Below are 15,778 nucleotides of genomic sequence, written 5' to 3'. Positions count from 1 at the left end.
AGTGTCTTCTTTGTGTGTGTCATGAGCCACAGTGAGCTCATATTGATGATGCTTTTGTAGTACTTTTCAGTTACCTTCCATCCTTGTGTCATTAAATGTCTTTTTTATCTGACAGTCCATATTCATGTCTCCAATGTCCCCAAATGTGTTTTACACTTGGTTTGTTTAACTCAGGTTCAGTGTGAACTGCATTGCATCTGGTTTTTTGGTTCTCAGTGTCATGTCCTGTCTGACCCATCTCCTCACCACTTTCTGTTGTGTTGTCCACTTCCTTGTCCACACAACAGGGCTGATTCTGGGTATCCTTGGTCAGGCACACACTGGGACCTCCCACTTCATATTCTCTGGCAAATCCTCCCAGGTGCTTGCCAGTGACGGAAGACGGTGTTCACTCGTGCAGCTTTGCTCTTCTCATCTGTTTACTACTTATAAAACTGTAATTTTTAACTATAATTTAAAAACTTTAATTTTTACTTAGATCATTTCAGCCTTTTCCTCCATTTTTATGCTTTATGAGTGCTCTGCCACAGTTTGCTCATGGGCTGTGTTTTCATTTTACTTTCCCATGCAGATTTCTTAGGAGCTAAAATAATCCCTTCAGGTTATTAAATATTTCCTTCTCTTGAAATTGCTTAACGATCTCTTTTTCTCCCCTTTTAAAAGGACCTTAAAGGCTTTGACCCAGGAGAGAAGTACTTTTTTAACACATCGTGGGGAGATATTTCTCTCTGGGAACCTTCTGGAAAGAAAGTGGTATGTATTTTTGTATTTGATTTTTATATTTCCTCAGAAGTTGGGGGTAAGTGTTGGTTCAATTCTGAGGAACATCCCACGTGTTGGGATCATGGATGTATAAGGGGAGGCATGTAAAGTTCAGGGAAGGAGAACCAACAACAAATGCTTTATAGTATAGAGTCATTGTTACTTTGAGAGTTTTCTGTGTCTAAGGTTGATAATGAGATACAGTGAAACTATGATTTGTTGATCATAAGATGGCCACTCATGCAAGAAGGGCCTTGGATTTATCACTCTTCTGAGGAAAAAGAATTGCTGTGTCATTACGTATGATGAAGGTTCATCCTGGTTTCAGGAGGCTTAATTAAAAATATCTTTGAGATGAAAAACACAATTTATGATAATTTGAGACATCACACCTAAGCAGATTCAAGCTAAATTCTTTAATAGTGTTTTTTTCCTGGAAAACCGTTCCTACCACCCAGCCCTCCATAACATCAGCACCTTCATCAGTACCAAACTCCGCATGTCCCAGATTTGACTCTGCCACCTGTCCACTTTCTTCTCTCCCTCCATTCGTCCAAGCCATGTTGGCCTTGGGACTTTGGGCTTTAAAAAGATTTTCCTATTACTAGTCAATCATTGCTGTGTCACAGATTTCTTTAAAAGCATTTCTGTTGCCAACTGTCCTCATGAGTTGTACTTTTCTGCCTCTGTTTTGTGTCCCACCTGTTGGTGTCCTACCCTCCTTGACCCACCACACCCCTCTTTACCACCAGACACAAGATGCCCCCTTGATTTGGTTATTCTGCTTGGAACAGCACATGGCTGTTCAGATATGCCTTTTGCTTTGAGGACCTTGACGTCATGAATCTTTTCTTACATGTCATTGATTTTCCTCTTCTGAATTCTCAGAAAATCCCAAAAGGTAACATGCAGTATAATAGATAATTTGAGCTTTTCTTTTTTTTTCTTTTTTTTTTAAGATTTTATTTATTCATTCATGAGAGACAGAGAGGGAGGGAGGCAGAGAACACAGGCAGAGGAGCCTGACATGGGACTCGATCCTGGGTCCCCAGGATCACGTGCTGGACTGAAGGCTGCGCTAAACCGCTGAGCCACCCAGGCTGCCCTAATTTAAGCTTACATCAAGAAACACTTTTTGAGTGCCTGGTACAAATAGGTTCAAGTTAGTTTTTTTCCCTTAAGGGGGCTTGTTTTTTGGGGGGTGAATAGGGCCTCAGCATAAAGTGTTAAATGACCATATGAAATAGTAGAGATTGAATTTGTTGATTAGGTTCCATATTTGGAAACACCACCCCTGCCCAATGAGGTAGGGACTGTGCTGTCTGCTAGTTCAGCACCTCCTCTTCGTTCAGGAGGCGGCAGAGATGTGCGCTCCTGCTGGAGCATGTGGCTGCAATGAGGTTCTTAAGGGCTCTGAGAACAGAGATTTGCTAGATGTTTGGATTTTGGGGACCGAGACATGCTAAGGTTCTAGCAGGTGACAGAGCTGAGTTAGCATGGGACATAAGGAAGCAGCCACAGGCTGATGGGGATGGTGCCCAGTCCAGGGTGAGGGTTTCTGCTGGCACCCAGTCCTCCTCACTGCACTGTTGTGCATCTGGCCCCGGTCATCTTTCTTCCTCTGTTGCCAGGAGGGCCCAGCTCTCATACTCACCTTGTTCTGAATGATCACTCTTCCTAGGGCTTTCGCAGGGGACTTTGATGGGAACATAGGCTTTCATTTCTTCCGGGTAAGGGCCTAGGATTGAAATTGTTGGACTCTATATGGTAAACAAGTGTATATTTATCTTTATTTTTTATTTATTTATTTTTTATATTTATCTATATAACAGACTGCCAAACTGTTTTTCAAAGTGACTATACTATTTTGCTTTTCCCTGATGTGGTGTGGGTGATCTGCATCTAAGTTACTCTGCATTTAAACTAGACTTGATTCTGTCTGGGTTGTGGTGCTTATGGATTTATCCATTAATTTTCTATTTTAATAGGTATGCAGTGGCACCTTCTCTGGTTTTACTTTGCAATTCCCTGTTGCCTAATGATGTTGAACATCTTTCCATATGTTTATTTGGCATCTGGATGCCCTCTTGGATAAAGTGTTCAAATCTTTTGCCCATTTGCTAAAAATTGTTTTTTTAAATTATTGAGACTTGTACATGCCTACAACGTGTTTTCGGGATACAAGCCCTTTATTAGGTATGAGATTTGCAAATATTTCCTAGCCAGTGGCTTGTCTTTTTAAACAGTGTCTTTCACAGAACAGAAACTTTCTTACTTCAATGAGGTCCAGTTATGGATCATGTTTATGTTTTCATATTGAAGAAATCTTTCCCTGACCCAAAAATAGTAACATGCAACTTTAGTGATTTCTGTTGGCTCTTTCATTGAGTGTAATTTTCATTAACTAACTGGTTTTTCACTACAGTATTTCATTGAGTATGAAACGTACCGTTAAAAAAAATGTATTATTGGGGCACCTGGCTAGCTAAACTAAACTCTTCATTAGGGGTTGTAAATTCTAGCCCCATGCTGGGGATAGAGATTACTTAGAAATAAAAAATTCTAAAAAAAAGATGTATTATTTAAGTATCGTTGACATCCGGTGTTACAAGTTTCAGGTGCACAACTGTGATTCATTCGTTAACTACATTTCTCAGTGCTTGCCATGGTAAGTGTAGTCACCATCTGTTATCGTCCGTTACTACAAAAGTATTGACTCTGTTCTGAGACACACCATTTTTTTAATGAACCTCTAAATAAAACTAAAGCAATATTTCATTTAAACTGAGTTGTACCATTAAACTATTAGTTGTAAAGTGTATCCAGATTTCTGAGATAGTAAAATCGGGGGAAAAAGTCTTTAGAATCAGTGAAATATGGGTTATTGTTTTTTCTGGTTTGTGGTATGGGGTTGGCTGTTGCCCTAGGTTTATTCTAGATCCTATCAGAAATGCCAGAACTTGGGAAATTGCTAATTGATGAGAATACAGTTCCACGTTGTTGAACATGCTTGAGTGATTTCTCTGCCTTCTGGTAGGAGGGAAACCTGTGTGAACAGGAGAGAGGGTGACGGAAAGTACAAAATGTTTGTGGGGGGACATGAGAGCGCACGGTTAGGAAGGGCCAGCAAGAAGTGGTGTGACAAGCAGGTCTTTCCCTCATGTGAAGCATTAGTTGGCCCAGGTCTACCTTCCTCCTCTGTGAAAGGAGGGCCAGGCAGTCGGTGGTTCACCAGCTCTAGGATCTGGAGGAGACTCATGAGACCAGAGACTTCGTGACCCTCAAACCTTCACCAACCAGCACATTTTTGGATGTTAGAACATCACATTTCTCATTTGGCCAGCTCTTGTACAGATGCCCCAAGCTTGTTGAATTCCCCTGTGTTTGCCCCAAAGAGAAACTACATCGTTGGTCTGTGTTCTGGCCTGGAGCTCCCTCAGGATTGTCGTCGTGCTTTAGGTACAGCCCTCTTTTCTTACGGTTTTATCACATAGTTTACGGGACCCTTGGATGTGGTGAGCACTGTCATTTGGCTCCTCTCTGGAATGAGGGAAATAAAAGCAAGTAATGACGTGTTTAACAGTTTGCATGTTAGGTTATTTGCAGATAAATTCTAGAGGTTTTAGAATTTGGAGTAAAAACAACATTGGAGCTATGGGAAATGGAATACTTACTAGCTTTCTCTCTCAGAGAATTGAGTGAATTTCTTCAATTGGAGTAATGGGTTGTGGTTTAGGAGCTGGGTTCAAAGGGCCAGCGGGGCAGAGCTGTGGGCTGGGTTCTGTGTGCATGGTTGCAGGTAGGAGTAGCTGCTACATTTTCAGATGTTTGAGAAGAAAGAAATGAATATTATTTTGTAACATGAAATTTCTATGAAATTTGAATTAGGGCCTGTCATTTCATTGGCACAAAGCCATGCTTGTAGATTTGCATATTATCTGTGGGTGCTCTTGTGTTACAATGGTGGCACCAAGTAGTTGGCATAGAGGTAGTATTTATTTACTCTCTGGCCCTTTGAGAAAAAACTTGCCCTGGTTTAGAAAAAACACTGTTCTGTGAGGGGTGATAGTGTTAAATTATCTAGCACGTTAAATGAAGAAGAATAGTTTTGAACTATAGAAGGTGTAGCAACTGATTTTTTTATTAAAGCATGCTTGACTTTGTTTTCTTTTAACAGAGATATCGAACAAAGCCATACTGTTGTAGCCTCTGTAAATACTCTACAAAAGTGCTTACTTCATTCAAAAATCATTTACATCGTTACCATGAAGACGAAATTGATCAGGAGCTGGTGATCCCTTGCCCAAACTGTGTGTTTTCTTCTCAACCCAAAACTGTGGGAAGGCACTTCAGAATGTTTCATGCACCTGTTCGGAAAGTCCAGAACTACACAGTAAATATTTTAGGTGAAACGAAATCTAGGAGTGATGTGATAAGTTTTACATGTTTAAAATGTAACTTTTCAAACACTTTGTACTACAGCATGAAGAAGCATGTGCTGGTAGCCCATTTTCACTACTTAATTAACTCCTACTTTGGCCTGCGAACTGAGGAAATGGGTGAGCAACCCAAAACTGAGGATAGCCTTTCTACTGAGAAGATGCCACCATCTGACAAGTATTATTGTAAAAAGTGCAATGCCAATGCCAGCAGCCAGGATGCTTTAATGTATCATATTTTGACATCAGACATACACAGGGATTTGGAGAATAAACTTAGGTCCGTGATTTCAGAACATATTAAGAAACCTGGACTTTTGAAGCAAATGCACATTGCTCCAAAACCAGCAGCACCTTTGGCTGCACCACCAAACAGCAGCGCTCCAGGCATCACAGCCACATCCCCTTGCTTTCGTCTTGCCTTGCCACAGAATGGTCAGAGCCAGACCATGGTCCAGCCAGTGACTGTGGCCTCAGGCACATCTGGAAGCCTCACGCACTCTCCGCCTGCTGTGGTGCAGTCCCACGTGACTCTAGTCTCCAGTCCTCTCCCTCCCTCTGCTCCTCAGCCTGTCTTTCTTTCTCATGGAGTCCCACTTACTCAGTCAGCAAATCCTCCTGTGTTGCCCTTGAGTCAGCCAGTTGGACCTATAAATAAGTCTGTTGGAACTGGTGTCCTCCCTATAAACCAGACCATCCGCCCTGGAGCTTTACCCCTTAGCCAGCCTGTTGGGCCTGGCGTTCTTTCAGTCAGCAGACCTGCTGGGCCTGGCGTCCTTCCTGTCAGTCCATCGGTCACCCCTGGGGTTCTTCAGGCCGTCTCACCAGGGGTCATTTCTGTGAGTAGGACTGTCCCGTCAGGGGTCCTTCCTGCAGGCCAGATGACCCCTGCTGGGGTTATCCCTTCAGGACAGACAGCGACTTCTGGGGTTCTTCCTGCTGGCCAGGTGGTCCAGTCAGGGGTTCTCCCCATTGGCCAGACGGCCCCATCAGGGGTTCTCCCCACTGGGCTGACTGTCCCGTCCCGGGTTCTCCCTCCTGGCCAGACGGTACCACTGAGGGTGCTGCCTGCAGGCCAGGTGGTCGCTCCTGGGCTCCTTTCTCCCAACCAGTCAGTATCGTCAGGTGTCCTCCCTGTGAACCAGGGTATTAATTCTGGTGTTCTTCAGCTTAGCCAGCCTGTCATGTCAGGAGTGCTCCCCGTAGGCCAGCCAGTTAGGCCTGGGGTCCTGCAACTTAATCAGTCTGTGAGCACCAACATCCTGCCTGCAAGTCAGCCAGTTAGGCCTGGCGCTTCTCAGAACACCACCTTCCTCACGTCGGGCTCTATTCTCAGACAGCTCATCCCTACAGGGAAGCAGGTGAACGGGATTCCCACGTATACCCTTGCCCCTGTGTCTGTCACTTTGCCTGTGCCTCCGGGTGGTGTAGCAGCTGTCCCTCCCTCCCAGATGCCCATCCAGCTCCTGCCTTCGGGCCCAGCTGCACAGATGGCCAGTTCTGTGGCCAGCATGCCCTCCCCTCCGGTGCTCGTCAGTGCCACTCAGAGTGTGTTTGTTCAGGCCTCTCCGTCTGTGGTAGAAGCGAACCAGGCACTCAAACAAGCAAAGCAGTGGAAAACCTGTCCAGTTTGCAATGAGCTCTTCCCTTCCAACGTCTACCAGGTTCATATGGAAGTGGCTCATAAGCACAGCGAGTCCAAATCTGCTGAAAAACTGGAGCCTGAAAAGCTGGCAGCATGTGCACCATTTTTAAAGTGGATGAGAGAGAAAACAGTTCGGTGTCTCTCTTGTAAATGCTTAGTGTCCGAGGAAGAGCTCATCCATCACTTGCTAATGCACGGCCTGGGGTGCCTGTTCTGTCCGTGCACTTTCCATGACATTAAAGGTCTTTCAGAGCACAGCAGGACTATGCACCGGGGAAAGAAGAAGTTACCTGTGGACTATAGTAACAAAGGTTTCCAGTTGGATGTCGATGCCAATGGCAACCTGATGTTTCCCCATCTTGATTTCATTACCATTCTGCCAAAGGAAGAGCTTGGGGAGCGGGAGGTCTATTTGGCAATACTGGCTGGGATCCACTCCAAGTCCCTGGTCCCCGTGTATATTAAAGTGAGACCCCAGGGAGAGGGTGCCTCCGGGAGCCCTGGCAAACAAGCACTGACTTGCCCCTTTTGTTTTGGCACCTTCGTGACGACTGAGGCTTATGAGGTTCATTTGAAGGATAGGCACCACATCACGCCAACGGTCCACACCATTCTGAAATCCCCAGCGTTCAAGTGCATCCACTGCTGTGGAGTCTACACTGGCAACATGACCCTGGCAGCCATTGCCATACACCTGCTGCGCTGCAGAAGTGCTCCAAAGGACAGCAGCTCAGACCTCCAGATCCAGCCTAATTTTATTGAGAACAGCGAAGTGCTCTTACTGAATGGTGAGGTGGTCCATGACACTAGTTTTTCTGTAAAGAGAAAGTTGCCTGATGGCCACTTTGGGGCAGAAGACCAGAGGGATGCAGAGGAGCGGCCTCTTGTTATCAGCAGTGATGCAGCCCTGGCTCCTGAAAAGGTGGCAAGTGTGGTGCCTTTTAAAAGACAGAGGAATGAAATCAGGACAGAGGGGGGGCCGTTGGTTAATGATGACGCTCTTCAGATTTTAGCATTAAACCCTAAAAAATATGAAGACCGTTCTTATGAAGAGAAAAAGCAATTTCTTAGAGATTATTTCCACAAGAGACCATATCCTAGTAAAAAGGAAATAGAACTTCTTTCTTCACTCTTGTGGGTGTGGAAAATCGATGTGGCTTCATTTTTTGGGAAAAGAAGATATATTTGCATGAAAGCAATAAAAAATCACAAGCCTTCTGTACTTTTAGGCTTTGATATGTCTGAACTTAAAAATGTTAAACACAGGTTGAACTTTGAGTATGAGCCACAAAACTTGTAAAAAAAAAAAAGAAATCTAAAGTACTAGATAATTAGTGTTTTTTTTCAATTGAGATTTAAAAATGTTATTTTCTTCACTGTATGTTGAATTAATCAATTTCAGTGGTCCTTATGCTGCTCTTTATAGATTTATTTCAGGTGCTCAGAAGGACTTCTATATAAAAGAAGTGAATAGTTCTTTCAGATTTATTGTTTCCTGCAGTTTGATTTTGTAACAAGTATTTTTAGTTCTTCCCTGTCATGTAAATGAAATCCTTGGAACCTTCATGCACGTCCTATTACCCAGTAGTGTCAGTATCGTAGGATGAAACTGAAATCTGTATGTTTGTGTTTTCATTTAAGGAAATTTCAGCTTGTTTCAGAATACTTGATTATCTGTGCTGCTGTCCTCAGTTAGCTTCATGGGTAGCGGCCAGCGATGAGTGTCTGAGCTGAGAGAGTGAGCACACAGCCTGGGGAGGTGGGCGCCCTGAGGATGCACTGCATTAACTCACGCTGGTTCCTTCTCTGCAAGTATTTGCTTACTAGACTATGAGTTTGACTTAGATTGTTTCAAGTTCATCCTAGCAGCTGTTTTTTATTACAAATCATAGAAAACTAAATGTTTTCCTTTGTTAAAATCATACTGAACCTGAAGCCTATTTATATTTAGCTCATAAGAGTTATTTTATAAATAAAGCAATTCAGTAGGTGCAGAAATACTTTCAGTGTAGACTTCTCCCCGTTTTGATATGGTGGTAAGTCATTTCTCCATTCAAAAGTAAGACAATAAATTTTTAGTGCCTTTAGAATAAATGCTGAACACACACAAACTCCTCCTAACCTAACTGTTCAAAAACCAGTGAAAGGGAAGGACCATGTTACTCAGGAATAAAACTTTTACCCCTGAGTGTGGATACTAACTGAAATGTAGACATGGGTTTTCAGGGGACAAAGCGAAGTGAGTAGGGTGAGAGTGGTCTCTGTGTTGGTATGTTAACTCTCTGCAGTGTCCTAGAGGACAGCGTATTTGTTCTAGGCTCTCCTGCAGCCCAGTTGTGTGCGTTACTGGGACGTGGTAGCTAAAGAGCTCCACTGTGTTCCTGTGCTTTGTGCAGTTAAACCCTCGGTTCCTCCCACCCCCCAAGTAACTCAGAGCACCAGAACCAGCAATGGAGACCAGCCAGTTTAGACCTTAAATCATATTCCTGGCGACACACGGCAGAGGTACTTGTCCAGCATACTAAGAGGATGTGACGGTCTCTGGAAATAAGATAATGTTACCATATGGATTTTAAAACATAGAATACTTGCATGTAATTGCTATAATGTGCATTTTTGAGGCAGTTGTGAAACTGGTCTGTGATTGTTGGTGTACTCTGTTGTAAATCCAAAAAGAGCTTGTTGAAGTTTATTTTTTTTTTAACCTATTGTTTCAGAGTGTCTATTTTGAATTAAAATTTGTTATACCACTGCAAACAGAACTGTTTAATTCTTTTAACAGATAGGTCACTGTGACTCAAGAATAATCTAAATGTGGAAATAGATACCACGTTTATTTGCCAAAAAACCATAGTCACTATGAAAGTTAGCATAACCCAGAAGGCTAATACCACTGTCCATAAGAGGTGTGGCTGCAGGTTCCTGATGTGTCTGTAACACTGGTCCCCTAAGGGTCGAGGTGGATGTTGGGTAGCTGTGAACTTGGCCTGTGTCGAGCCTGCGCTGGGTGGGATCAGGGCACTGGAGGCCAGGTTTGGCGGTGCTGGTAGGCAGTTTGCCGTGTGTGGGGCTGGAGGGGCGGCTGGCCCACCTGTCTTTAGTCCTGCAAGTCAGGGTTTAGGCTGGTGTTTGGGGGGCACCTGCCCACTGTGGTGTTGGGGCCCCACCCCTGGCCTCCACCTGCTTCAGTTAGTGGCACTGCTTCCCCAGGCGTAACCAGGGGTGTCCAGTGTCCCTGGGAGGCAGCACTGGCTCTGGCGAGGAGTTCTGATTTCCAGTTATGCTGTTGCTGTTGCTCAGCCTTTGATGCCAAGTGTCTACCTTGTGCTGGTCACGGTTAACGCTTTCTTTGGCTCCCTTCCTCCCCTCCCCCACATCGCCTACTGCCTGCTGGTTGGGACTCTGCCATCCAGTTACACCTTGCTTGGGAGGCCCGGTGGTCTGCTTGCCTTAGTAGTGGAATGGCAGTTTCTCAAGCAGCTGAGGGGTCTGGATGCTGTGTCTTGGGCCTTAGTGTCATTTTAAGGCTCACGAATGTTTTTGTTTTCTTTTAAAAGCTGCAGGTGAGGGCACCTGGGTGGCTCAGTGGTTGAGTGTCTGCCTTTGGCTCAGTGCATGATACCAGGGTTCTGGGATCAGGACTTTGGGCTCCCCACAGGGAGCCCGCTTCTCCCTCTGTGTCTCTGCCTCTCTCTTTGTGTCTCGTGAATAAATAAAATCTTAAAAAAGCTGCAGGTGAATGACCTAGAAAGGGCAGAGTCATGAGCTGGAACCTGGCAGAAGGCCGGAGGATGACCACCACGGCTCTAATGGATAGCAGGCCCCAAAGGCTGCAGGTGCAGAAAGCAGGGGGACGATCTCAGTTGTGGGGAGGGTATGCCTTTAGCTTCTGTAACACGGGCAACAGGGCAGACATCTGGATGCTTGCAGCACCATGATGAAGGCTCACAGTGCTGGGTACAGTAGCAGCATTGGTGCCATCATTGAAGATGAGCTGGACCCGTGGCATCGCTCCAGCACAGTGCAGACGGTGTCCGGGACTCGTCCTTCACCTCTATCACTGAGACCAGACATAGTGGAGGAGTCAGGCTGGTCCCAAAAAGCCACCGGGGAGCTGGAAGACCCTAGTCTACGTCCCACCAGATAACTACAGAAACACGCTGCCTGGGTGCCGTGTCCCCACATTGGATGCGTACCTCTGGGCGCATGTGTTTCCAGAGTCCTAGAATGGTCCTTGTGGTTATCAGGAAAGGGCTGTTGCTCATAAAAACCTTTGCCACCTGGCCTTCTTGGTGTTGGGTGTGCGTTAGCCTTTCCTCAAGCTCAGGTGAGTTTAATCTCCCCTGCAAAAGTCCATGTGGTTCTTCTTTGTAAAGTTTTGAAGTCAGACCTCTGAAAATGCTGTGCTCCAGCTGATCTTTACCGTCCTTCCCTTGCTTTCACAGGCAACAGCTGGGGCCAGGCCGCCAGTAGACAGGCTCTTCTGCAGCAAGTTCCTGGTGGGGGGTGGGCGGCCGGGAAGGCGGACAGACGAGCACCTGCTCTTACACCCTCATCCTGCAGCCCCTTTAACCTGCTGGTTACTGTGCAGGCCCAGAGTTGGTAATAGTGTCCTAAACACAGCAACATGTGACTCTAAGAAGGAAAACCTGGCCCCAAACTCCACCCTCATTTTTACATTAGTTTTTAAGCAGTGTTTCTCAGCATCTGTCGGCTGCTTCCTGTTGCTAGGAGATGGGCTGGTTACTGTCATAATAGTGCTAATGACAGTGTCACTGTTCACCTCTGCCAGAGAGCAGTCTGTGCCCTTGCAGTCCTCACAGCACCTGTGCAGAGTAAGAGGAGGTTCCCATCTCAAGTGCATGGGGATGGATGGGCACGGGGCATGCGGTGCCCAAGGGGGAAGGGCCGTGGTAATACTCGGGAGGACAGCTTCACACTCTGGATGGGTAAGGTGTGCTCCTCTTGTTTTATCTGTATTTCACAGGCGGAGAAACGGGGCCACAGGGAGAGTGACCAGCTGTCCCAGTTTGCTCTGGACTTGACAGTGCCCAAGCTGGGAACATCCAGGCAAGGAGGGGCAAAGTGGTCACTCTGCTCACAGACAGTGTACTCCCCAGGGTGACTGCCCCTTCATGGTGTCCCTAATGCTGCACCTGCTGTCTCCAGACACAGACCTGGTTCTTTGTGAATCGAGGTCTAGAGGGTGTCCTGCTATAGTGGAAAGTCAGACTAGAAATCTGTTGTCTGTGTCCACTGTGTTGTCATATCGAGAACAAACACTAATACCAGTCATTCAGGCACACGATCTGCCAACACATGACCCTGGAAGCATCTAGAAGGTGCTGAGTAGGTGATCAGGGGAACTTTCTATAGATAGCCCTTACAGAAGGTGCTCCCCTGACTACTGTTCTTTGTCCCACTCAAAATCATGAGCTTTGTGTTTATTTTTAAAAAGACACATGAAATTCTTTTCAGAAGGGAAGCTTTTCCAATAAAAATGTTAAATTTTATTAAAATTTAAATCATAAACTTTAGCAATTGTATAGGCATACTTAGTACAAAGATTGTGTTATCTTACATTCAAATACAAATTCAGAATTAGTTGTCATGAATATATTTTTTCAGAAATTGATTTCTTACAGCTTACAGTCCATGATCTGGAAAGTTTAATGTTAAATAATCTACCATTTACCTACAAATGAGCTACAAGAAATTGAATAACTAATAGCAACGAATAATGCGGTTTTAATGGCTTAGTTTTTAAGACAACGTTTCTGTAAAGATCTATGGATCTATCTTCAAAGATAATATTGGGGGCAGCCCCGGTGGCTCAGTGGTTTGGCACTGCCTTTGGCCTGGGGCGTGATCCTGGAGACCCGGGATCGAGTCCCACGTCGGGCTCCCTGCATGGAGCCTGCTTCTCTCTCTGTGTGTCTCTCATGAATAAATAAATAAAATCTTAAAAAATTGTTAGTTGAGCTGTAAGATCCATAAAAAACAGTTTTGCCAGAGTTTACAGATAGGTTGTCTCATTTTGCTTCCCCAGCCCCCACCAAGCAGCTTTCAAAACTGGAAGACTGAAGACATAGAAAACCCTATGCAACTATGAAATAATCGTGCAGAGAAAAGCAGCGGAAAATAAGCAGAAAAGCCCACGTTCCCAGCACCGTGGATGCGGGAGAGAGTTCGCAGGCAGATTCCCGTACAGTTGGCTGTTTTATGGAAGAGGACTTCTGGAAACAACGGGAAATTCAGAAAGATCATTTACAGGGAATTAGGCACTTTGCAGGGAAGGTAATTTTTGGTTATTTTAAGAAACGTCTAAATTTTATATTTGCTTTTTTTTTTTTTTTTAAGATCTTATTTATTTATTCACGAGAGACACAGAGGGGTAGAGACACAGGAGGAGGGAGGTGCAGGCTCCCTGCGGGGAGCCCGATGTGAGACTGGATTCCAGGACCCCAGGATCATGTGCTGGGCCAAGGGCAGATGCAGATGCTCAACTGCTGAGCCACCCAGGCATCCCTATATGTGCTTTCAAATGACTAAACAGAATGACTGTATATTAGGAAGATAACTTACACAAGCAGACACACAGTGATCCATGTGGGAGTTTCTGACATGTGCCAGGAGCCCTGAGGACCCAGGAGCCCTGTGACCCAGGAGCCCTGAGGACCTAGGACCCCCGTGACCCAGGAGCCCTATGACCCAGGAGCCCTAGAGGACCTAGGAGCTCTGAGACCCAGGAACCCTGAGACCCTGGAGCCCCATGGCCAGCCCCTCCCACTCGCTGCCCCACTCTGGTCACAGGGCCCCCATGTCATCCCCAAGGGCTTGCAGCTACATTAGGTCCAGGGCGCTCTTGTAGTGACTCAAAGTCAAGAACGTGGTCTCACGGGATGCAGCTCCTGCAGGGCTCGTCATAAGGTGTTTCACTCTGACTTGGTTTTTCTTGCACGGTGGTCCAGAGTGGTTCTGACTTAGATGTGAGCAGTAAGCAGAGGACACACATGGACACCCACCACTCTGCTTTCTAGCTGTTGGCATGTCTGTGTAACCTGTGTTAATGGATTTGATGAGATACTAACAATAGATTTATTGCTACTGAAATGTGAAATGTATTGATTCAGTATTTTAAAAACTAAATGAAAAAGTTGGTAAATTCAATGTGAGACCTATTCAGTAATACAAGTTTAATGGTCTAGGGACATTACCAGGTCTCTAAGACCCACTTAGAGATAAATCCTTAAATACATCTTTAGAACTGCCCACTGTTGGGGCGCCTGGGGGGTTGTGGGTGGAGCGTCTGCCTTCAGCTCAGGTCATGACCTCAGGGTCCTGGGATCGAGCCCTGAGTCAGGCTCCCTGCTCAGTGTGGAGTCTGCTTCTCCCTTTACCTCTGCCTCTACCCCTGCTTGTGCTCTCTCTCACTCTCAAATAGATAAATAAAATCTTAAAATGAACTGCACACTGTTGTCCAAATGAAACATATGTTCTTTTCATGGTCAAAATACTATAATGTCTGAGGGACTTAGTGTAATTTAAACAATATCCCCTCATTTCTCAACATTTAGGAAGTTCTGAAAAGAATTATTTAACCTTATTCCGTGTGAGAATGGATGCCAAGTTGTTGGCCCATAGGCTGGTTTTTCCATTTACAAAATGGTGGGTGACGGGGTGCTGGTTCCTTCTGTGTTTCATAAGAAATGGTCTCAGTATCATCATGCATCTTATTTTCCATGCACTGGGAGTAGAGAATGCGTCTTTGTCATTCCTAAACAATTAACAGCCTGCTTACTTGCAGTGAGCTGTATAAGGATAATAGTCGGTCTATAACTTGCTTTCCCACAGGGTTGCCAGTGGCTGCCCAGAAAGACTAGACACCTGGGTGGCTCAGTCGGTTGGGTGCCTGACTCTTGGTTTTGGCTCAGGTCATGATCTCAGAGTCATGAGATCGAATCCTGCATCTGGCTCATGCTCAGTGTGGAGTCTGCTTGTCTCTCCCCCTTTGCCCCTCCCCCCACAGTCTCTCTCAAATAAATTTAGTATTTATTTGAAAAGTTCATTTGGTGATGTTATATTCTTCCAATGGGTGTTATCTCATTAAAACTCTGGGCATCCTCTGAGATTATCAGCAACATTACGGTATTTTATAAATATTTCACTTAATAGAAGTGACCGCTGGTTCAACTGGGTTCCCATCTTTTTCCTCATTCCTCCCTCACTGCTGTTAGTTGTTGAACTGAGAACATCGTTATCACATGCTGGGCTGGCACACCACATGTGAGATGCGGTGCGTAGCAGCTGGTGAGGTCATAGAGCGGCAGGCACAGCCATCTAGGTCTCCCCTGCCGCCGTTCCCTCCATAATGAATAACAATGGTAGAGCGAGCAGGTGGGTGCTCAGGTTGACACCTCATGGTGCGTCCTGACCTGAGCAGCAGTTGAACACCTGCCCTTCTTGTCTGGATAAGAAAACTGTCCCCCTAAGCTTATCTTTTCCAGTGGGAGGGAGAGTGTTCATACTACTTGAACCATGTAAACTGTGAGTAGAGAAACTTTCTTTAAAGGCCATTTTTGAGAATTCCAATGGGAAATAGGTATGGTTTTTTGGGGGGTTTCGGTAGAATGCTTCTTGAGAGTATATTCTACATTTATGTAGTGCCTACAGCCTGCCCATCAGAGTCTATTGTCCTGTGCAAGTGACACATAAGGCTTTTCTTTTTACAAACAAGCAAATGGGCCCAGAGGGTTGGAGGCCTTTCTTAGGTCATATGGGACAGTGGTGGTAGAATCCAGATCTAAACTGGAGCTATTATTTCCTGGCAGAAGCTAGTCTTTATTTATTTAGAGAGGGGGTGGGGGGAAGAATCTGAAGCAGGCTCCATGCCCATCAGAGCCCTACTGGGGGCTCCATCTCAGGACCCTGA

At 45.3% G+C, this 15,778-nt stretch overlaps 1 protein-coding gene across 11 annotated transcripts in view; it reads left to right on the top strand.

Annotated features, from left to right (window-relative positions):
* LOC129514532 (activity-dependent neuroprotector homeobox protein 2) overlaps positions 1 to 9,624 on the top strand; it is a 32,615-nt gene extending 22,991 nt beyond the window's left edge. For 8 of the 11 annotated variants that reach the window (XM_055333164.1, XM_055333167.1, XM_055333171.1 and 5 more), the window contains 2 exons: positions 664 to 753; positions 4,940 to 9,624. In XM_055333164.1, coding sequence (XP_055189139.1) covers positions 664 to 753; positions 4,940 to 8,146 — 3,297 coding nt within the window. In that variant the 3' untranslated portion in view covers positions 8,147 to 9,624. Of the gene's footprint in view, positions 1 to 663; positions 754 to 3,374; positions 4,222 to 4,939 lie in introns of those variants that run through there. The other 3 variants (XM_055333174.1, XM_055333173.1, XM_055333172.1) reach the window with 3 other exon arrangements.
* The last annotated feature ends 6,154 nt before the right edge of the window (positions 9,625 to 15,778 follow it).

Source organism: Nyctereutes procyonoides, unplaced genomic scaffold (assembly GCF_905146905.1).
Source record: "Nyctereutes procyonoides isolate TBG_1078 unplaced genomic scaffold, NYPRO_anot_genome, whole genome shotgun sequence".
In the NCBI taxonomy this organism is placed as follows: Eukaryota; Metazoa; Chordata; class Mammalia; order Carnivora; family Canidae; genus Nyctereutes; species Nyctereutes procyonoides.
The sequence above is the reverse complement of the archived record's forward strand: the minus strand, read 5'-3'. Positions and strand labels throughout refer to the sequence as shown.